The 22,145-nt window shown below is 39.5% G+C and overlaps 1 protein-coding gene and 1 long non-coding RNA gene across 2 annotated transcripts in view; one reads left to right on the forward strand and one right to left on the reverse strand.

Moving 5' to 3' along the window:
- Positions 1-575: 575 nt before the first annotated feature.
- LOC133621440 (trafficking kinesin-binding protein 1-like) overlaps positions 576-22,145 on the reverse strand; it is a 69,933-nt gene continuing 48,363 nt past the window's right edge. Inside the window, exons 16-18 of the mRNA XM_072915607.1 lie at positions 21,397-21,502; positions 21,196-21,330; positions 576-1,922 (exon numbers count right to left, since the gene is read on the reverse strand). Of these exons, the coding sequence (XP_072771708.1) occupies positions 1,391-1,922; positions 21,196-21,330; positions 21,397-21,502 (773 nt within the window). The 3' untranslated portion in view covers positions 576-1,390. The remainder of the gene's footprint in view (positions 1,923-21,195; positions 21,331-21,396; positions 21,503-22,145) is intronic.
- The window catches only part of LOC140679686 (uncharacterized), a 97,050-nt gene continuing 76,625 nt past the window's right edge, over positions 1,721-22,145 (forward strand). Inside the window, exons 1-2 of the long non-coding RNA XR_012051058.1 lie at positions 1,721-1,928; positions 21,179-21,337. This is a non-coding gene — a long non-coding RNA (uncharacterized lncRNA). The remainder of the gene's footprint in view (positions 1,929-21,178; positions 21,338-22,145) is intronic.

Raw genomic sequence — 22,145 nt, forward strand, 5'->3', positions numbered from 1 at the left:
GAATAGCTTTGTCTTTGACCTTTTTTTTTTTACTTACAACTATACCTAATATATAAAGGGGTGGAAAAGTGACTATTACCTGCAGGGCAAACATTAGCTAACCAGAAGGCAATAACAATGTAAACAAAAAACACCTGCTTAAAAGATCTAATACAAATGTCCCTGAGGAATGTAAGGTGGGAGTACTGTAATTACCTAACGTTACATTATTATTTTCCATAACAATTTAGCCCCCTCCACAATATTAACCCGACGTTAAAACAGAACTAGCTATTTATTGATTAGCAATTGCCGACTCATGTAACATTAGCTTAATGCTAAAAAGCCAGGTTACTATCACATTCTGTAACAGACAAATAATTTCATGTAGGCTAACGTTACCTACTTGCTACTACCTCTGTCTTTTCTCGTTTCTCCTCCTCTTCTTTTCTCTTTTTTCTTCCCTGGGCACCTGACAGTTTTGGCCGTTTTGACATCTTGTGTTGATTTTTTTGATGTGGTGACGTCCAAAAAGAGTCATGATACGGGAAGGGAGGGGGCGCACCGTGCGGGGGGGGGGGGGGGGGGGGGGGTGTTGTAACAAATAATAATTCTATTAAATAGGCTTTACTTTGCATTTTAATTAACGTGGGATTATTTTTTGTATTCAGAAATAATAGTACAAAATAGTGATGCATCATGTTGTATGCTTGCATGTTCGAAATAAACTCATACTCAACTCAAAACCAAAAATAAACAAAACGTGAGTGCCCCTAAGAAAAGGCATTGAAGCTTAGGGAAAGGCTTTGCAGAATGAAACTAAAACTGAATTGGCTACAAAGTAAACAAAAACAGAATGCTGGACGACAGCAAAGACTTACTGTTATGTAAAAGAAAAGGGGTAGGATTAAATAAGCTCTGCTTCTTCCTACTCCTTTTCGAACATGTTGAAAGGAGAAACTGGAAATTGTGATGCATCATGTTGTATGCTCGCATGTTCGAAATAAACTCAAACTCAACTCAACTCAACTTTTTTTCTCTTTTTTTTTTTTTCTCTCCAACATTTGTGGCACTGGCGTGGCGCCCCCTGATGGACGGCGCCCTTAGCATTTGCCTATACGGCCTATGTCACGGGCCGGCCCTGACCACAGCAAATGACTGTCAACTGAAGAGCGGTATCTAATTCTGCAGACTGACTTGCGATATTATTTTACCGTAAAATCTACAGTGGTTATTACCGTAAACCTGAAAAATCCTACTATTGTTATTCTCCGTTTCCCCCCCCCCTCAAGTCCACCGTTGTTTTTCCAGTGTGATGTCAGGTGTACCTAATGTAATGGCTGTTGTTCAAGCCACATGTCATGTGACTGCTCATGCGCCAGATTGGCTCCTCCCATTTCCCGGGTCCAGTCTACTCAGGAGGACCCGGAGCCTTCATGGCCATGCTCGCCGGGTAACTCCTGTTCCGTCTCATCCCCTCAGGCCCAAAGGGGGAGCCCGATCTTCGCAGCCCCCCCAGAGGCCCCAGCATGGGGCTCGGACTCACCGGCCGGGCCACACCCAGACGCTTCACCTTGTCCAGCAGGTTGAGGTTGTGCACGCTCACGCTCACGTCAGTCTGGCTCTCACAGTCCCGCCCCCTCTGGCGACCCCTGGTGGCCGCAGTCACCTCCTTCAGGATGGAACGTGCCGGTTTGGAGGCCAGGAAGTTGTCATAGGAGGGGCTCTTGAAGTCGAAGCCCATAGACGACGTGGCCCCCTGTCCCGTGGGGGAGTTTGGAGGTGTTGTGGGGCGCAGGTGGCGGGGTCTGTCGGGCGTGATGGAGGTGCTGAATAAGACGCCCTCACTGGCCGGACTCTGGTGATACACGGCTGCAGAGATCCCTCTCTCCTGTAGGAGGCGCACTAAGCCCAGGGAGGTGCTGGTGGTGCGGGTGCCATCCCTGCGGGTAAGTCCAATCATCTCATCAATTATTCATTCTTATGCTCATTATTCTGTCTGTCCAGTTGTTGGCTTCGGTCTCTTATTAGGTACACATACTGGAACTCGAAAAAGCCATTTTTGTAAAAACTGCATGTGAACGTTGAAAAGTCAAACTAAAATGCTAACAGTTAGCACGCTAACAAGATAGCGTCGAGTAGCAACATATAACAACCCTTGGTATAGTAGCAACATATAACAACCCTTGGTATAGTAGCAACATATAACAACCCTTGGTATATCAGCAACGTACAACAACCCTTGGTATAGTAGCAACATATAACAACCCTTGGTATAGTAGCAACATATAACAACCCTTGGTATAGTAGCAACATATAACAACCCTTGGTATAGTAGCAACATATAACAACCCTTGGTATAGCAGCAACATATAACAACCCTTGGTATAGTAGCAACATATAACAACCCTTGGTATAGCAGCAACATATAACAACCCTTGGTATAGTAGCAACATATAACAACCCTTGGTATAGTAGCAACATATAACAACCCTTGGTATAGCAGCAACATATAACAACCCTTGGTATATCAGCAACGTACAACAACCCTTGGTATAGTAGCAACATATAACAACCCTTGGTATAGTAGCAACATATAACAACCCTTGGTATAGCAGCAACATATAACAACCCTTGGTATAGTAGCAACATATAACAACCCTTGGTATAGTAGCAACATATAACAACCCTTGGTATAGCAGCAACATATAACAACCCTTGGTATATCAGCAACGTACAACAACCCTTGGTATAGTAGCAACATATAACAACCCTTGGTATAGTAGCAACATATAACAACCCTTGGTATAGCAGAAACATATAACAACCCTTGGTATAGTAGCAACATATAACAACCCTTGGTATAGTAGCAACATATAACAACCCTTGGTATAGTAGCAACATATAACAACCCTTGGTATAGCAGCAACATATAACAACCCTTGGTATATCAGCAACGTACAACAACCCTTGGTATAGTAGCAACATATAACAACCCTTGGTATAGTAGCAACATATAACAACCCTTGGTATAGCAGAAACATATAACAACCCTTGGTATAGTAGCAACATATAACAACCCTGGGTATAGTAGCAACATATAACAACCCTTGGTATAGCAGAAACATATAACAACCCTTGGTATAGCAGCAACGTATAACAACCCTTGGTATAGTAGCAACATATAACAACCCTTGGTATAGTAGCAACATATAACAACCCTTGGTATAGCAGCAACATATAACAACCCTTGGTATAGTAGCAACATACAACAACCCTTGGTATAGTAGCAACATATAACAACCCTTGGTATAGCAGCAACATATAACAACCCTTGGTATAGTAGCAACATATAACAACCCTTGGTATAGCAGCAACATATAACAACCTTTGGTATAGTAGCAACATATAACAACCCTTGGTATAGTAGCAACATATAACAACCCTTGGTATAGTAGCAACATATAACAACCCTTGGTATAGCAGCAACATATAACAACCCTTGGTATAGTAGCAACATATAACAACCCTTGGTATAGCAGCAACATATAACAACCTTTGGTATAGTAGCAACATATAACAACCCTTGGTATAGTAGCAACATATAACAACCCTTGGTATAGTAGCAACATATAACAACCCTTGGTATAGCAGCAACATATAACAACCCTTGGTATAGTAGCAACATATAACAACCCTTGGTATAGTAGCAACATATAACAACCCTTGGTATAGTAGCAACATATAACAACCCTTGGTATAGTAGCAACATATAACAACCCTTGGTATAGCAGCAACATATAACAACCCTTGGTATAGTAGCAACATATAACAACCCTTGGTATAGTAGCAACATATAACAACCCTTGGTATAGCAGCAACATATAACAACCCTTGGTATAGTAGCAACATATAACAACCCTTGGTATAGTAGCAACATATAACAACCCTTGGTGTAGCAGCAACGTACAACAACCCTTGGTACAGCAGCAACATATAACAACCCTTGGTATAGCAGCAACGTATAACAACCCTTGGTATAGTAGCAACATATAACAACCCTTGGTGTAGCAGCAACATATAACAACCCTTGGTATAGTAGCAACATATAACAACCCTTGGTATAGTAGCAACATATAACAACCCTTGGTATATCAGCAACGTATAACAACCCTTGGTATAGTAGCAACATATAACAACCCTTGGTATAGCAGCAACGTACAACAACCCTTGGTATAGTAGAAACATATAACAACCCTTGGTATAGTAGCAACATATAACAACCCTTGGTATAGTAGCAACATATAACAACCCTTGGTATAGTAGCAACATATAACAACCCTTGGTATAGCAGCAACGTACAACAACCCTTGGTATAGCAGCAACATATAACAACCCTTGGTATAGTAGCAACATATAACAACCCTTGGTATAGTAGCAACATATAACAACCCTTGGTATAGTAGCAACATATAACAACCCTTGATATAGTAGCAACATATAACAACCCTTGGTATAGTAGCAACATATAACAACCCTTGGTATAGTAGCAACATATAACAACCCTTGGTATAGTAGCAACATATAACAACCCTTGGTATTGTAGCAACATATAACAACCCTTGGTATAGTAGCAACATATAACAACCCTTGGTATAGCAGCAACATATAACAACCCTTGGTATAGCAGCAACATATAACAACCCTTGGTATAGTAGCAACATATAACAACCCTTGGTATAGTAGCAACATATAACAACCCTTGGTATAGCAGCAAAATATAACAACCCTTGGTATAGTAGCAACATATAACAACCCTTGGTATTGTAGCAACATATAACAACCCTTGGTATAGTAGCAACATATAACAACCCTTGGTATAGTAGCAACATATAACAACCCTTGGTATAGTAGCAACATATAACAACCCTTGGTATAGCAGCAACATATAACAACCCTTGGTATAGCAGCAACATATAACAACCCTTGGTATAGTAGCAACATATAACAACCCTTGGTATAGCAGCAACATATAACAACCCTTGGTATAGTAGCAAAATATAACAACCCTTGGTATAGTAGCAACATATAACAACCCTTGGTATAGTAGCAAAATATAACAACCCTTGGTATAGTAGCAACATATAACAACCCTTGGTATTGTAGCAACATATAACAACCCTTGGTATAGTAGCAACATATAACAACCCTTGGTATAGCAGCAACATATAACAACCCTTGGTATAGCAGCAACATATAACAACCCTTGGTATAGTAGCAACATATAACAACCCTTGGTATAGTAGCAACATATAACAACCCTTGGTATAGCAGCAAAATATAACAACCCTTGGTATAGTAGCAACATATAACAACCCTTGGTATTGTAGCAACATATAACAACCCTTGGTATAGTAGCAACATATAACAACCCTTGGTATAGTAGCAACATATAACAACCCTTGGTATAGTAGCAACATATAACAACCCTTGGTATAGCAGCAACATATAACAACCCTTGGTATAGCAGCAACATATAACAACCCTTGGTATAGTAGCAACATATAACAACCCTTGGTATAGTAGCAACATATAACAACCCTTGGTATAGTAGCAACATATAACAACCCTTGGTATAGTAGCAACATATAACAACCCTTGGTATAGTAGCAACATATAACAACCCTTGGTATAGTAGCAACATATAACAACCCTTGGTATAGTAGCAACATATAACAACCCTTGGTATAGTAGCAACGTATAACAACCCTTGGTATAGTAGCAACATATAACAACCCTTGGTATAGTAGCAACATATAACAACCCTTGGTATAGTAGCAACGTATAACAACCCTTGGTATAGCAGCAACATATAACAACCCTTGGGTGTATACCAGCATAAGTAGCTAAAAGGCTAGAATAACAAATAGCATGTGTCAAGTAGCCTGCCAAAATTTACGACTGAGGGTTATACCTACAAAATTAGCTCAATAAGCCAACATTTTATTGTTAGCATGTTAGCTTACCAACAGTTAGCATGTATCAAGAAATAAAATATTAGAATCTGAGGTGTTTACCAGCAAAAAACTAGTTAAAAAGCTAGAATGCTAACAGTTAACATGCATCAAGGAATACGATATTAGACTGAGGTGTATAGCAGCACAAACTAGCTCAAAAGCCAAACTATTAGTAGCAGCACAAACTAGCTCAAAAGCCAAACTATTAGTAGCAGCACAAACTAGCTCAAAAGCCAAACTATTAGTAGCAGCACAAACTAGCTCAAAAGCCAAACTATTAGTAGCAGCACAAACTAGCTTAATAGCCAAACTATTAGTAGCAGCACAAACTAGGTCAAAAGCCAAACTATTAGTAGCAGCACAAACTAGGTCAAAAGCCAAACTATTAGTAGCAGCACAAACTAGCTCAAAAGCCAAACTATTAGTAGCAGCACAACTAGCTTAAAAGCCAAACTATTAGTAGCAGCACAAACTAGCTTAATAGCCAACCTATTAGTAGCAGCACAAACTAGCTCAAAAGCCAAACTATTAGTAGCAGCACAAACTAGCTTAAAAGCCAAACTATTAGTAGCAGCACAAATTAGCTCAAAAGCCAAACTATTAGTAGCAGCACAAACTAGCTCAAAAGCCAAACTATTAGTAGCAGCACAAACTAGCTCAAAAGCCAACCTATTAGTAGCAGCACAAACTAGCTCAAAAGCCAAACTATTAGTAGCAGCACAAATTAGCTCAAAAGCCAAACTATTAGTAGCAGCACAAACTAGCTTAAAAGCCAAACTATTAGTAGCAGCACAAACTAGCTCAAAAGCCAAACTATTAGTAGCAGCACAAACTAGCTCAAAAGCCAAACTATTAGTAGCAGCACAAATTAGCTCAAAAGCCAAACTATTAGTAGCAGCACAAACTAGCTCAAAAGCCAAACTATTAGTAGCAGCACAAACTAGCTCAAAAGCCAAACTATTAGTAGCAGCACAAACTAGCTTAAAAGCCAAACTATTAGTAGCAGCACAAACTAGCTCAAAAGCCAAACTATTAGTAGCAGCACAAACTAGCTCAAAAGCCAAACTATTAGTAGCAGCACAAACTAGCTCAAAAGCCAAACTATTAGTAGCAGCACAAACTAGCTTAAAAGCCAAACTATTAGTAGCAGCACAAACTAGCTCAAAAGCCAAACTATTAGTAGCAGCACAAACTAGCTTAAAAGCCAAACTATTAGTAGCAGCACAAACTAGCTCAAAAGCCAAACTATTAGTAGCAGCACAAATTAGCTCAAAAGCCAAACTATTAGTAGCAGCACAAACTAGCTCAAAAGCCAAACTATTAGTAGCAGCACAAACTAGCTCAAAAGCCAAACTATTAGTAGCAGCACAAATTAGCTCAAAAGCCAAACTATTAGTAGCAGCACAAATTAGCTCAAAAGCCAAACTATTAGTAGCAGCACAAATTAGCTCAAAAGCCAAACTATTAGTAGCAGCACAAACTAGCTCAAAAGCCAAACTATTAGTAGCAGCACAAACTAGCTTAATAGCCAAACTATTAGTAGCAGCACAAACTAGCTCAAAAGCCAAACTATTAGTAGCAGCACAAACTAGCTTAATAGCCAAACTATTAATAGCAGCACAAACTAGCTCAAAAGCCAAACTATTAGTAGCAGCACAAACTAGCTCAAAAGCCAAACTATTAGTAGCAGCACAAATTAGCTCAAAAGCCAAACTATTAGTAGCAGCACAAATTAGCTCAAAAGCCAAACTATTAGTAGCAGCACAAACTAGCTCAAAAGCCAAACTATTAGTAGCAGCACAAACTAGCTCAAAAGCCAAACTATTAGTAGCAGCACAAACTAGCTTAATAGCCAAACTATTAATAGCAGCACAAACTAGCTCAAAAGCCAAACTATTAGTAGCAGCACAAACTAGCTCAAAAGCCAAACTATTAGTAGCAGCACAAATTAGCTCAAAAGCCAAACTATTAGTAGCAGCACAAATTAGCTCAAAAGCCAAACTATTAGTAGCAGCACAAACTAGCTCAAAAGCCAAACTATTAGTAGCAGCACAAACTAGCTCAAAAGCCAAACTATTAGTAGCAGCACAAACTAGCTCAAAAGCCAAACTATTAGTAGCAGCACAAACTAGCTCAAAAGCCAAACTATTAGTAGCAGCACAAATTAGCTCAAAAGCCAAACTATTAGTAGCAGCACAAATTAGCTCAAAAGCCAAACTATTAGTAGCAGCACAAACTAGCTCAAAAGCCAAACTATTAGTAGCAGCACAAACTAGCTCAAAAGCCAAACTATTAGTAGCAGCACAAACTAGCTCAAAAGCCAAACTATTAGTAGCAGCACAAACTAGCTCAAAAGCCAAACTATTAGTAGCAGCACAAACTAGCTCAAAAGCCAAACTATTAGTAGCAGCACAAACTAGCTCAAAAGCCAAACTATTAGTAGCAGCACAAACTAGCTTAATAGCCAAACTATTAGTAGCAGCACAAACTAGCTCAAAAGCCAAACTATTAGTAGCAGCACAAACTAGCTTAATAGCCAAACTATTAATAGCAGCACAAACTAGCTCAAAAGCCAAACTATTAGTAGCAGCACAAACTAGCTCAAAAGCCAAACTATTAGTAGCAGCACAAATTAGCTCAAAAGCCAAACTATTAGTAGCAGCACAAATTAGCTCAAAAGCCAAACTATTAGTAGCAGCACAAACTAGCTCAAAAGCCAAACTATTAGTAGCAGCACAAATTAGCTCAAAAGCCAAACTATTAGTAGCAGCACAAACTAGCTCAAAAGCCAAACTATTAGTAGCAGCACAAACTAGCTCAAAAGCCAAACTATTAGTAGCAGCACAAACTAGCTCAAAAGCCAAACTATTAGTAGCAGCACAAACTAGCTCAAAAGCCAAACTATTAGTAGCAGCACAAACTAGCTCAAAAGCCAAACTATTAGTAGCAGCACAAATTAGCTCAAAAGCCAAACTATTAGTAGCAGCACAAACTAGCTTAAAAGCCAAACTATTAGTAGCAGCACAAACTAGCTCAAAAGCCAAACTATTAGTAGCAGCACAAACTAGCTCAAAAGCCAAACTATTAGTAGCAGCACAAACTAGCTCAAAAGCCAAACTATTAGTAGCAGCACAAACTAGCTCAAAAGCCAAACTATTAGTAGCAGCACAAACTAGCTCAAAAGCCAAACTATTAGTAGCAGCACAAACTAGCTCAAAAGCCAAACTATTAGTAGCAGCACAAACCAGCTCAAAAGCCAACCTATTAGTAGCAGCACAAACTAGCTCAAAAGCCAAACTATTAGTAGCAGCACAAATTAGCTCAAAAGCCAAACTATTAGTAGCAGCACAAATTAGCTCAAAAGCCAAACTATTAGTAGCAGCACAAATTAGCTCAAAAGCCAAACTATTAGTAGCAGCACAAACTAGCTCAAAAGCCAAACTATTAGTAGCAGCACAAACTAGCTTAAAAGCCAAACTATTAGTAGCAGCACAAATTAGCTCAAAAGCCAAACTATTAGTAGCAGCACAAACTAGCTCAAAAGCCAAACTATTAGTAGCAGCACAAACTAGCTCAAAAGCCAAACTATTAGTAGCAGCACAAACTAGCTCAAAAGCCAACCTATTAGTAGCAGCACAAACTAGCTCAAAAGCCAAACTATTAGTAGCAGCACAAATTAGCTCAAAAGCCAAACTATTAGTAGCAGCACAAATTAGCTCAAAAGCCAAACTATTAGTAGCAGCACAAACTAGCTTAAAAGCCAAACTATTAGTAGCAGCACAAACTAGCTCAAAAGCCAAACTATTAGTAGCAGCACAAACTAGCTCAAAAGCCAAACTATTAGTAGCAGCACAAACTAGCTTAAAAGCCAAACTATTAGTAGCAGCACAAACTAGCTCAAAAGCCAAACTATTAGTAGCAGCACAAACTAGCTCAAAAGCCAAACTATTAGTAGCAGCACAAACTAGCTTAAAAGCCAAACTATTAGTAGCAGCACAAACTAGCTCAAAAGCCAAACTATTAGTAGCAGCACAAACTAGCTCAAAAGCCAAACTATTAGTAGCAGCACAAACTAGCTTAAAAGCCAAACTATTAGTAGCAGCACAAACTAGCTCAAAAGCCAAACTATTAGTAGCAGCACAAACTAGCTCAAAAGCCAAACTATTAGTAGCAGCACAAACTAGCTTAAAAGCCAAACTATTAGTAGCAGCACAAACTAGCTCAAAAGCCAAACTATTAGTAGCAGCACAAACTAGCTTAAAAGCCAAACTATTAGTAGCAGCACAAACTAGCTCAAAAGCCAAACTATTAGTAGCAGCACAAACTAGCTTAAAAGCCAAACTATTAGTAGCAGCACAAACTAGCTCAAAAGCCAAACTATTAGTAGCAGCACAAACTAGCTCAAAAGCCAAACTATTAGTAGCAGCACAAACTAGCTTAAAAGCCAAACTATTAGTAGCAGCACAAACTAGCTCAAAAGCCAAACTATTAGTAGCAGCACAAACTAGCTCAAAAGCCAAACTATTAGTAGCAGCACAAACTAGCTCAAAAGCCAACCTATTAGTAGCAGCACAAACTAGCTCAAAAGCCAAACTATTAGTAGCAGCACAAATTAGCTCAAAAGCCAAACTATTAGTAGCAGCACAAACTAGCTCAAAAGCCAAACTATTAGTAGCAGCACAAACTAGCTCAAAAGCCAAACTATTAGTAGCAGCACAAACTAGCTCAAAAGCGGTTAAACAGTTGTTTGTGTGCTTGAAGGTGGAATCTTTGCATGTTGGGTGTGCCGAATGTTATGGTGGTCTGAAGAACTTTGCATGTTGGGTGTGTCTAATGAAGAACTTTGCATGTTGGGTGTGTCTAATGAAGAACTTTGCATGTTGGGTGTGTCTAATGAAGAACTTTGCATGTTGGGTGTGTCTAATGAAGAACTTTGCATGTTGGGTGTGTCTAATGAAGAACTTTGCATGTTGGGTGTGTCTAATGAAGAACTTTGCATGTTGGGTGTGTCTAATGAAGAACTTTGCATGTTGGGTGTGTCTAATGAAGAACTTTGCGTGTTGGGTGTGTCTAATGAAGAACTTTGCGTGTTGGGTGTGTCTAATGAAGAACTTTGCATGTTGGGTGTGTCTAATGAAGAACTTTACATGTTGGGTGTGTCTAATGAAGAACTTTGCATGTTGGGTGTGTCTAATGAAGAACTTTGCATGTTGGGTGTGTCTAATGAAGAACTTTGCATGTTGGGTGTGTCTAATGAAGAACTTTGCATGTTGGGTGTGTCTAATGAAGAACTTTGCATGTTGGGTGTGTCTAATGAAGAACTTTGCATGTTGGGTGTGTCTAATGAAGAACTTTGCATGTTGGGTGTGTCTAATGAAGAACTTTGCATTTTGGGTGTGTCTAATGAAGAACTTTGCATGTTGGGTGTGTCTAATGAAGAACTTTGCATGTTGGGTGTGTCTAATGAAGAACTTTGCATGTTGGGTGTGTCTAATGAAGAACTTTGCATGTTGGGTGTGTCTAATGAAGAACTTTGCATGTTGGGTGTGTCTAATGAAGAACTTTGCATGTTGGGTGGGTCTAATGAAGAACTTTGCATGTTGGGTGTGTCTAATGAAGAACTTTGCATGTTGGGTGGGTCTAATGAAGAACTTTGCATGTTGGTTGTGTCTAATGAAGAACTTTACATGTTGGGTGTGTCTAATAAAGAACTTTGCATGTTGGGTGTGTCTAATGAAGAACTTTGCATGTTGGGTGTGTCTAATGAAGAACTTTACATGTTGGGTGTGTCTAATGAAGAACTTTGCATGTTGGGTGTGTCTAATGAAGAACTTTGCATGTTGGGTGTGTCTAATGAAGAACTTTGCATGTTGGGTGTGTCTAATGAAGAACTTTGCATGTTGGGTGTGTCTAATGAAGAACTTTGCATGTTGGGTGTGTCTAATGAAGAACTTTGCATGTGGGGTGTGTCTAATGAAGAACTTTACATGTGGGGTGTGTCTAATGAAGAACTTTGCATGTTGGGTGTGTCTAATGAAGAACTTTGCATGTTGGGTGTGTCTAATGGTGTGGTGGTCTGAAGAACTTTGCATGTTGGGTGTGTCTAATGAAGAACTTTGCATGTTGGGTGTGTCTAATGGTGTGGTGGTCTGAAGAACTTTGCATGTTGGGTGTGTCTAATGAAGAACTTTGCATGTTGGGTGTGTCTAATGAAGAACTTTGCATGTTGGGTGTGTCTAATGAAGAACTTTGCATGTTGGGTGTGTCTAATGAAGAACTTTGCATGTTGGGTGTGTCTAATGAAGAACTTTGCATGTTGGGTGTGTCTAATGAAGAACTTTGCATGTTGGGTGTGTCTAATGAAGACCTTTGCATGTTGGGTGTGTCTAATGAAGAACTTTGCATGTTGGGTGTGTCTAATGAAGAACTTTGCATGTTGGGTGTGTCTAATGAAGAACTTTGCATGTTGGGTGTGTCTAATGAAGAACTTTGCATGTTGGTTGTGTCTAATGAAGAACTTTGCATGTTGGGTGTGTCTAATGAAGAACTTTGCATGTTGGGTGTGTCTAATGAAGAACTTTGCATGTTGGGTGTGTCTAATGAAGAACTTTGCATGTTGGTTGTGTCTAATGAAGAACTTTGCATGTTGGGTGTGTCTAATGAAGAACTTTGCATGTTGGGTGTGTCTAATGAAGAACTTTGCATGTTGGGTGTGTCTAATGAAGAACTTTGCATGTTGGTTGTGTCTAATGAAGAACTTTGCATGTTGGTTGTGTCTAATGAAGAACTTTGCATGTTGGGTGTGTCTAATGAAGAACTTTGCATGTTGGGTGTGTCTAATGAAGAACTTTGCATGTTGGGTGTGTCTAATGAAGAACTTTGCATGTTGGGTGTGTCTAATGAAGAACTTTGCATGTTGAGTGTGTTTAATGAAGAACTTTACATGTTGAGTGTGTCTAATGAAGAACTTTGCATGTTGGGTGTGTCTAATGAAGAACTTTGCATGTTGGGTGTGTCTAATGAAGAACTTTGCATGTTGGGTGTGTCTAATGAAGAACTTTGCATGTTGGGTGTGTCTAATGAAGAACTTTGCATGTTGGGTGTGTCTAATGAAGAACGTTGCATGTTGGGTGTGTCTAATGAAGAACTTTGCATGTTGGGTGTGTCTAATGAAGAACTTTGCATGTTGGGAGTGTCTAATGAAGAACTTTGCATGTTGGGTGTGTCTAATGAAGAACTTTGCATGTTGGGTGTGTCTAATGAAGAACTTTGCATGTTGGGTGTGTCTAATGAAGAACTTTGCATGTTAGGTGTGTCTAATGAAGAACTTTGCATGTTGGTTGTGTCTAATGAAGAACTTTGCATGTTGGGTGTGTCTAATGAAGAACTTTGCATGTTGGGTGTGTCTAATGAAGAACTTTGCATGTTGGGTGTGTCTAATGAAGAACTTTGCATGTCGGGTGTGTCTAATGAAGAACTTTGCATGTTGGGTGTGTCTAATGAAGAACTTTACATGTTGGGTGTGTCTAATGAAGAACTTTGCATGTTGGGTGTGTCTAATGAAGAACTTTGCATGTTGGGTGTGTCTAATGAAGAACTTTGCATGTTGGGTGTGTCTAATGAAGAACTTTGCATGTTGGGTGTGTCTAATGAAGAACTTTGCATGTTGGGTGTGTCTAATGAAGAACTTTGCATGTTGGGTGTGTCTAATGAAGAACTTTGCATGTTTGGTGTGTCTAATGAAGAATTTTGCATGTTGGGTGTGTCTAATGGTGTGGTGGTCTGAAGAACTTTGCATGTTGGGTGTGTCTAATGAAGAACTTTGCATGTTGGGTGTGTCTAATGAAGAACTTTGCATGTTGGGTGTGTTTAATGAAGAACTTTGCATGTTGGGTGTGTCTAATGAAGAACTTTGCATGTTGGGTGTGTCTAATGAATAACTTTGCATGTTGGTTGTGTCTAATGAAGAACTTTGCATGTTTGGTGTGTCTAATGAAGAATTTTGCATGTTGGGTGTGTCTAATGGTGTGGTGGTCTGAAGAACTTTGCATGTTGGGTGTGTCTAATGAAGAACTTTGCATGTTGGGTGTGTCTAATGAAGAACTTTGCATGTTGGGTGTGTTTAATGAAGAACTTTGCATGTTGGGTGTGTCTAATGAAGAACTTTGCATGTTGGGTGTGTCTAATGAATAACTTTGCATGTTGGTTGTGTCTAATGAAGAACTTTGCATGTTGGGTGTGTCTAATGAAGAACTTTGCATGTTGGGTGTGTCTAATGAAGAACTTTGCATGTTGGGTGTGTCTAATGAAGAACTTTGCATGTTGGTTGTGTCTAATGAAGAACTTTGCATGTTGGGTGTGTCTAATGAAGAACTTTGCATGTTGGGTGTGTCTAATGAAGAACTTTGCATGTTGGGTGTGTCTAATGAAGAACTTTGCATGTTGGTTGTGTCTAATGAAGAACTTTGCATGTTGGGTGTGTCTAATGAAGAACTTTGCATGTTGGGTGTGTCTAATGAAGAACTTTGCATGTTGGGTGTGTCTAATGAAGAACTTTGCATGTTGGTTGTGTCTAATGAAGAACTTTGCATGTTGGTTGTGTCTAATGAAGAACTTTGCATGTTGGGTGTGTCTAATGAAGAACTTTGCATGTTGGGTGTGTCTAATGAAGAACTTTGCATGTTGGGTGTGTCTAATGAAGAACTTTGCATGTTGGGTGTGTCTAATGAAGAACTTTGCATGTTGAGTGTGTTTAATGAAGAACTTTACATGTTGAGTGTGTCTAATGAAGAACTTTGCATGTTGGGTGTGTCTAATGAAGAACTTTGCATGTTGGGTGTGTCTAATGAAGAACTTTGCATGTTGGGTGTGTCTAATGAAGAACTTTGCATGTTGGGTGTGTCTAATGAAGAACTTTGCATGTTGGGTGTGTCTAATGAAGAACGTTGCATGTTGGGTGTGTCTAATGAAGAACTTTGCATGTTGGGTGTGTCTAATGAAGAACTTTGCATGTTGGGAGTGTCTAATGAAGAACTTTGCATGTTGGGTGTGTCTAATGAAGAACTTTGCATGTTGGGTGTGTCTAATGAAGAACTTTGCATGTTGGGTGTGTCTAATGAAGAACTTTGCATGTTAGGTGTGTCTAATGAAGAACTTTGCATGTTGGTTGTGTCTAATGAAGAACTTTGCATGTTGGGTGTGTCTAATGAAGAACTTTGCATGTCGGGTGTGTCTAATGAAGAACTTTGCATGTTGGGTGTGTCTAATGAAGAACTTTGCATGTCGGGTGTGTCTAATGAAGAACTTTGCATGTCGGGTGTGTCTAATGAAGAACTTTACATGTTGGGTGTGTCTAATGAAGAACTTTGCATGTTGGGTGTGTCTAATGAAGAACTTTGCATGTTGGGTGTGTCTAATGAAGAACTTTGCATGTTGGGTGTGTCTAATGAAGAACTTTGCATGTTGGGTGTGTCTAATGAAGAACTTTGCATGTTGGGTGTGTCTAATGAAGAACTTTGCATGTTGGGTGTGTCTAATGAAGAACTTTGCATGTTGGGTGTGTCTAATGAAGAACTTTGCATGTTGGGTGTGTCTAATGAAGAACTTTGCATGTTGGGTGTGTCTAATGAAGAACTTTGCATGTTGGGTGTGTCTAATGAAGAACTTTGCATGTTGGGTGTGTCTAATGAAGAACTTTGCATGTTGGGTGTGTCTAATGAAGAACTTTGCATGTTGGGTGTGTCTAATGAAGAACTTTGCATGTTGGGTGTGTCTAATGAAGAACTTTGCATGTTGGGTGTGTCTAATGAAGAACTTTGCATGTTGGGTGTGTCTAATGAAGAACTTTGCATGTTGGGTGTGTCTAATGAAGAACTTTGCATGTTGGGTGTGTTTAATGAAGAACTTTGCATGTTGGGTGTGTCTAATGAAGAACTTTGCATGTTGGGTGTGTCTAATGAATAACTTTGCATGTTGGTTGTGTCTAATGAAGAACTTTGCATGTTGGGTGTGTCTAATGAAGAACTTTGCATGTTGGGTGTGTCTAATGAAGAACTTTGCATGTTGGGTGTGTCTAATGAAGAACTTTGCATGTTGGTTGTGTCTAATGAAGAACTTTGCATGTTGGGTGTGTCTAATGAAGAACTTTGCATGTTGGGTGTGTCTAATGAAGAACTTTGCATGTTGGGTGTGTCTAATGAAGAACTTTGCATGTTGGGTGTGTCTAATGAAGAACTTTGCATGTTGGGTGTGTCTAATGAAGAACTTTGCATGTTGGGTGTGTCTAATGAAGAACTTTGCATGTTGGGTGTGTCTAATGAAGAACTTTGCATGTTGGGTGTGTCTAATGAAGAACTTTGCATGTTGGGTGTGTTTAATGAAGAACTTTGCATGTTGGGTGTGTCTAATGAAGAACTTTGCATGTTGGGTGTGTCTAATGAATAACTTTGCATGTTGGTTGTGTCTAATGAAGAACTTTGCATGTTGGGTGTGTCTAATGAAGAACTTTGCATGTTGGGTGTGTCTAATGAAGAACTTTGCATGTTGGGTGTGTCTAATGAAGAACTTTGCATGTTGGTTGTGTCTAATGAAGAACTTTGCATGTTGGGTGTGTCTAATGAAGAACTTTGCATGTTGGGTGTGTCTAATGAAGAACTTTGCATGTTGGGTGTGTCTAATGAAGAACTTTGCATGTTGGTTGTGTCTAATGAAGAACTTTGCATGTTGGGTGTGTCTAATGAAGAACTTTGCATGTTGGGTGTGTCTAATGAAGAACTTTGCATGTTGGGTGTGTCTAATGAAGAACTTTGCATGTTGGTTGTGTCTAATGAAGAACTTTGCATGTTGGTTGTGTCTAATGAAGAACTTTGCATGTTGGGTGTGTCTAATGAAGAACTTTGCATGTTGGGTGTGTCTAATGAAGAACTTTGCATGTTGGGTGTGTCTAATGAAGAACTTTGCATGTTGGGTGTGTCTAATGAAGAACTTTGCATGTTGAGTGTGTTTAATGAAGAACTTTACATGTTGAGTGTGTCTAATGAAGAACTTTGCATGTTGGGTGTGTCTAATGAAGAACTTTGCATGTTGGGTGTGTCTAATGAAGAACTTTGCATGTTGGGTGTGTCTAATGAAGAACTTTGCATGTTGGGTGTGTCTAATGAAGAACTTTGCATGTTGGGTGTGTCTAATGAAGAACGTTGCATGTTGGGTGTGTCTAATGAAGAACTTTGCATGTTGGGTGTGTCTAATGAAGAACTTTGCATGTTGGGAGTGTCTAATGAAGAACTTTGCATGTTGGGTGTGTCTAATGAAGAACTTTGCATGTTGGGTGTGTCTAATGAAGAACTTTGCATGTTGGGTGTGTCTAATGAAGAACTTTGCATGTTAGGTGTGTCTAATGAAGAACTTTGCATGTTGGTTGTGTCTAATGAAGAACTTTGCATGTTGGGTGTGTCTAATGAAGAACTTTGCATGTCGGGTGTGTCTAATGAAGAACTTTGCATGTTGGGTGTGTCTAATGAAGAACTTTGCATGTCGGGTGTGTCTAATGAAGAACTTTGCATGTCGGGTGTGTCTAATGAAGAACTTTACATGTTGGGTGTGTCTAATGAAGAACTTTGCATGTTGGGTGTGTCTAATGAAGAACTTTGCATGTTGGGTGTGTCTAATGAAGAACTTTGCATGTTGGGTGTGTCTAATGAAGAACTTTGCATGTTGGGTGTGTCTAATGAAGAACTTTGCATGTTGGGTGTGTCTAATGAAGAACTTTGCATGTTGGGTGTGTCTAATGAAGAACTTTGCATGTTGGGTGTGTCTAATGAAGAACTTTGCATGTTGGGTGTGTCTAATGAAGAACTTTGCATGTTGGGTGTGTCTAATGAAGAACTTTGCATGTTGGGTGTGTCTAATGAAGAACTTTGCATGTTGGGTGTGTCTAATGAAGAACTTTGCATGTTGGGTGTGTCTAATGAAGAACTTTGCATGTTGGTTGTGTCTAATGAAGAACTTTGCATGTTGGGTGTGTCTAATGAAGAACTTTGCATGTTGGGTGTGTCTAATGAAGAACTTTGCATGTTGGGTGTGTCTAATGAAGAACTTTGTATGTTGGGTGTGTCTAATGAAGAACTTTGCATGTTGGGAGTGTCTAATGAAGAACTTTGCATGTTGGGTGTGTCTAATGAAGAACTTTGCATGTTGGGTGTGTCTAATGAAGAACTTTGTATGTTGGGTGTGTCTAATGAAGAACTTTGCATGTTGGGTGTGTCTAATGAAGAACTTTGCATGTTGGGTGTGTCTAATGAAGAACTTTGCATGTTGGGTGTGTCTAATGAAGAACTTTGCATGTTGGGTGTGTCTAATGGGGAACTTTGCATGTTGGGTGTGTCTAATGAAGAACTTTGCATGTTGGTTGTGTCTAATGAAGAACTTTGCATGTTGGTTGTGTCTAATGAAGAACTTTGCATGTTGGTTGTGTCTAATGAAGAACTTTGCATGTTGGGTGTGTCTAATGAAGAACTTTGCATGTTGGGTGTGTCTAATGAAGAACTTTGCATGTTGGGTGTGTCTAATGAAGAACTTTGCATGTTGGGTGTGTCTAATGAAGAACTTTGCATGTTGGGTGTGTCTAATGAAGAACTTTGCATGTTGGGTGTGTCTAATGAAGAACTTTGCATGTTGGGTGGGTCTAATGAAGAACTTTGCATGTCGGGTGTGTCTAATGAAGAACTTTGCATGTCGGGTGTGTCTAATGAAGAACGTTGCATGTTGGGAGTGTCTAATGAAGAACTTTGCATGTTGGGTGTGTCTAATGAAGAACTTTGCATGTTGGGTGTGTCTAATGAAGAACTTTGCATGTTGGGTGTGTCTAATGAAGAACTTTGCATGTTGGGTGTGTCTAATGAAGAACTTTGCATGTTGGGTGTGTCTAATGAAGAACTTTGCATGTTGGGTGTGTCTAATGAAGAACTTTGCATGTTGGGTGTGTCTAATGAAGAACTTTGCATGTTGGGTGTGTCTAATGAAGAACTTTGCATGTTGGGTGTGTCTAATGAAGAACTTTGCATGTTGGGTGTGTCTAATGAAGAACTTTGCATGTTGGTTGTGTCTAATGAAGAACTTTGCATGTTGGGTGTGTCTAATGAAGAACTTTGCATGTTGGGTGTGTCTAATGAAGAACTTTGCATGTTGGGTGTGTCTAATGAAGAACTTTGCATGTTGGCTGTGTCTAATGAAGAACTTTGCATGTTGGGTGTGTCTAATGAAGAACTTTGCATGTTGGCTGTGTCTAATGAAGAACTTTGCATGTTGGGTGTGTCTAATGAAGAACTTTGCATGTTGGGTGTGTCTAATGAAGAACTTTGCATGTTGGGTGTGTCTAATGAAGAACTTTGCATGTTGGGTGTGTCTAATGAAGAACTTTGCATGTTGGGTGTGTCTAATGAAGAACTTTGCTTGTTGGGTGTGTCTAATGAAGAACTTTGCATGTTGGTTGTGTCTAATGAAGAACTTTGCATGTTGGGTGTGTCTAATGAAGAACTTTGCATGTTGGGTGTGTCTAATGAAGAACTTTGCATGTTGGTTGTGTCTAATGAAGAACTTTGCATGTTGGGTGTGTCTAATGAAGAACTTTGCATGTTGGGTGTGTCTAATGAAGAACTTTGCATGTTGGGTGTGTCTAATGAAGAACTTTGCATGTTGGCTGTGTCTAATGAAGAACTTTGCATGTTGGGTGTGTCTAATGAAGAACTTTGCATGTTGGCTGTGTCTAATGAAGAACTTTGCATGTTGGGTGTGTCTAATGAAGAACTTTGCATGTTGGTTGTGTTTAATGAAGAACTTTGCATGTTGGGTGTGTCTAATGAAAAACTTTGCATGTTGGCTGTGTCTAATGAAGAACTTTGCATGTTGGGTGTGTCTAATGAAGAACTTTGCATGTTGGGTGTGTCTAATGAAAAACTTTGCATGTTGGGTGTGTCTAATGAAGAACTTTGCATGTTGGGTGTGTCTAATGAAGAACTTTGCATGTTGGGTGTGTCTAATGAAGAACTTTGCATGTTGGGTGTGTCTAATGAAGAACTTTGCATGTTGGGTGTGTCTAATGAAGAACTTTGCATGTTGGGAGTGTCTAATGAAGAACTTTGCATGTTGGGTGTGTCTAATGAAGAACTTTGCATGTTGGGAGTGTCTAATGAAGAACTTTGCATGTTGGGTGTGTCTAATGAAGAACTTTGCATGTTGGGTGTGTCTAATGAAGAACTTTGCATGTTGGGTGTGTCTAATGAAGAACTTTGCATGTTGGATGTGTCTAATGAAGAACTTTGCATTTTGGGTGTGTCTAATGAAGAACTTTGCATGTTGGGTGTGTCTAATGAAGAACTTTGCATTTTGGGTGTGTCTAATGAAGAACTTTGCATGTTGGATGTGTCTAATGAAGAACTTTGCATGTTGGGTGTGTCTAATGAAGAACTTTGCATGTTGGTTGTGTCTAATGAAGAACTTTGCATGTTGGGTGTGTCTAATGAAGAACTTTGCATGTTGGTTGTGTCTAATGAAGAACTTTACATGTTGGTTGTGTCTAATGAAGAACTTTGCATGTTGGGTGGGTCTAATGAAGAACTTTGCATGTTGGGTGTGTCTAATGAAGAACTTTGCATGTTGGTTGTGTCTAATGAAGAACTTTGCATGTTGGGTGGGTCTAATGAAGAACTTTGCATGTTGGGTGTGTCTAATGAAGAACTTTGCATGTTGGTTGTGTCTAATGAAGAACTTTGCATGTTGGGTGTGTCTAATGAAGAACTTTGCATGTTGGGTGTGTCTAATGAAGAACTTTGCATGTTGGGTGTGTCTAATGAAGAACTTTACATGTTGGGTGTGTCTAATGAAGAACTTTGCATGTTGGGTGTGTCTAATGAAGAACTTTGCATGTTGGGTGTGTCTAATGAAGAACTTTACATGTTGGGTGTGTCTAATGAAGAACTTTGCATGTTGGGTGTGTCTAATGAAGAACTTTGCATGTTGGGTGTGCCTAATGTTGTGGTGGTCTGAAGAACTTTGCATGTTGGGTGTGTCTAATGAAGAACTTTGCATGTTGGGTGTGTCTAATGAAGAACTTTGCATTTTGGGTGTGTCTAATGAAGAACTTTGCATTTTGGGTGTGTCTAATGTTGTGGTGGTCTTTGCCACAGTTTCATCAGAGCCTTGCCTGAGGTTGGTGGATGATTCTGAGGGCCTCAGACTGAGACTGAGCCTGCGAGGTGTGCAGGGTGTGGCGGCTGGCAGCAGAGAGCTGGTCATCACGCAGGAGGAGGAGGAGGAGGTGGCAGCGATGGCGTTCAGACTGTCAGGTAAGGGAAGACGCGTGTGAGATGTATAAGGAAGACTTGAGCTGGATGACGTTGCTCACCTGGGCGTGACATGCGTCTGCTCGTCAGTGGGGTGCAGGATGCGGCATGTGGTGAAGGTGTAGGTGGAGCTTGTGTGAGCCATGCATTTACCTGGGTAGTAAGCAGCTGCGCACACCATCACGTTAGTTCAAACAAGCCTCCATCTTGGGGACATTAATCACCCGACCTTTCTGACCGTCTGTGAGGCCGTGAATGTGTACAGGATGTACGGGACGAAGCCGGTTGACCACGCGTGTGCGGTAGACTAAAAATAACTGAAACTGAAAAAACTGAAATTTAAGGTTATCAAACGATTCCAAAATGTAATTGCATTTTGTCAGCAGCTAACTCACGATTAATCACGATTAATCACAGCTAGAAGAAGTCTTTTATCTTTAATACAAGTTTTCAACACTATCAACATGGGATTGGACATGCAAATGTCCAGTTGTTTACAATTTTTTTAAACAACTCAACACAAAATGGACGCACGCACACACGCACACACACACACACACAAAAACAGGCGCACTTTAAAAACAAACCCACTATTTATGAAAAAAACATTTTGGATAATGATATAGAGCGTTTATTTTGTTATATTATATACTAGGGATGTAACAATAATTATGATAGTGTTTATTTTGTTATATTATATACCAGGGATGTAACAATAATAATGATAGTGTTTATTTTGTTATATTATATACTAGGGATGTAACAACAATAATAATGATAGTGTTTATTTTGTTAAATTATATACTAGGGA

The sequence above is a fragment of the Nerophis lumbriciformis genome, linkage group LG21 (assembly GCF_033978685.3).
Source record: "Nerophis lumbriciformis linkage group LG21, RoL_Nlum_v2.1, whole genome shotgun sequence".
NCBI classification, from domain to species: domain Eukaryota; kingdom Metazoa; phylum Chordata; class Actinopteri; order Syngnathiformes; family Syngnathidae; genus Nerophis; species Nerophis lumbriciformis.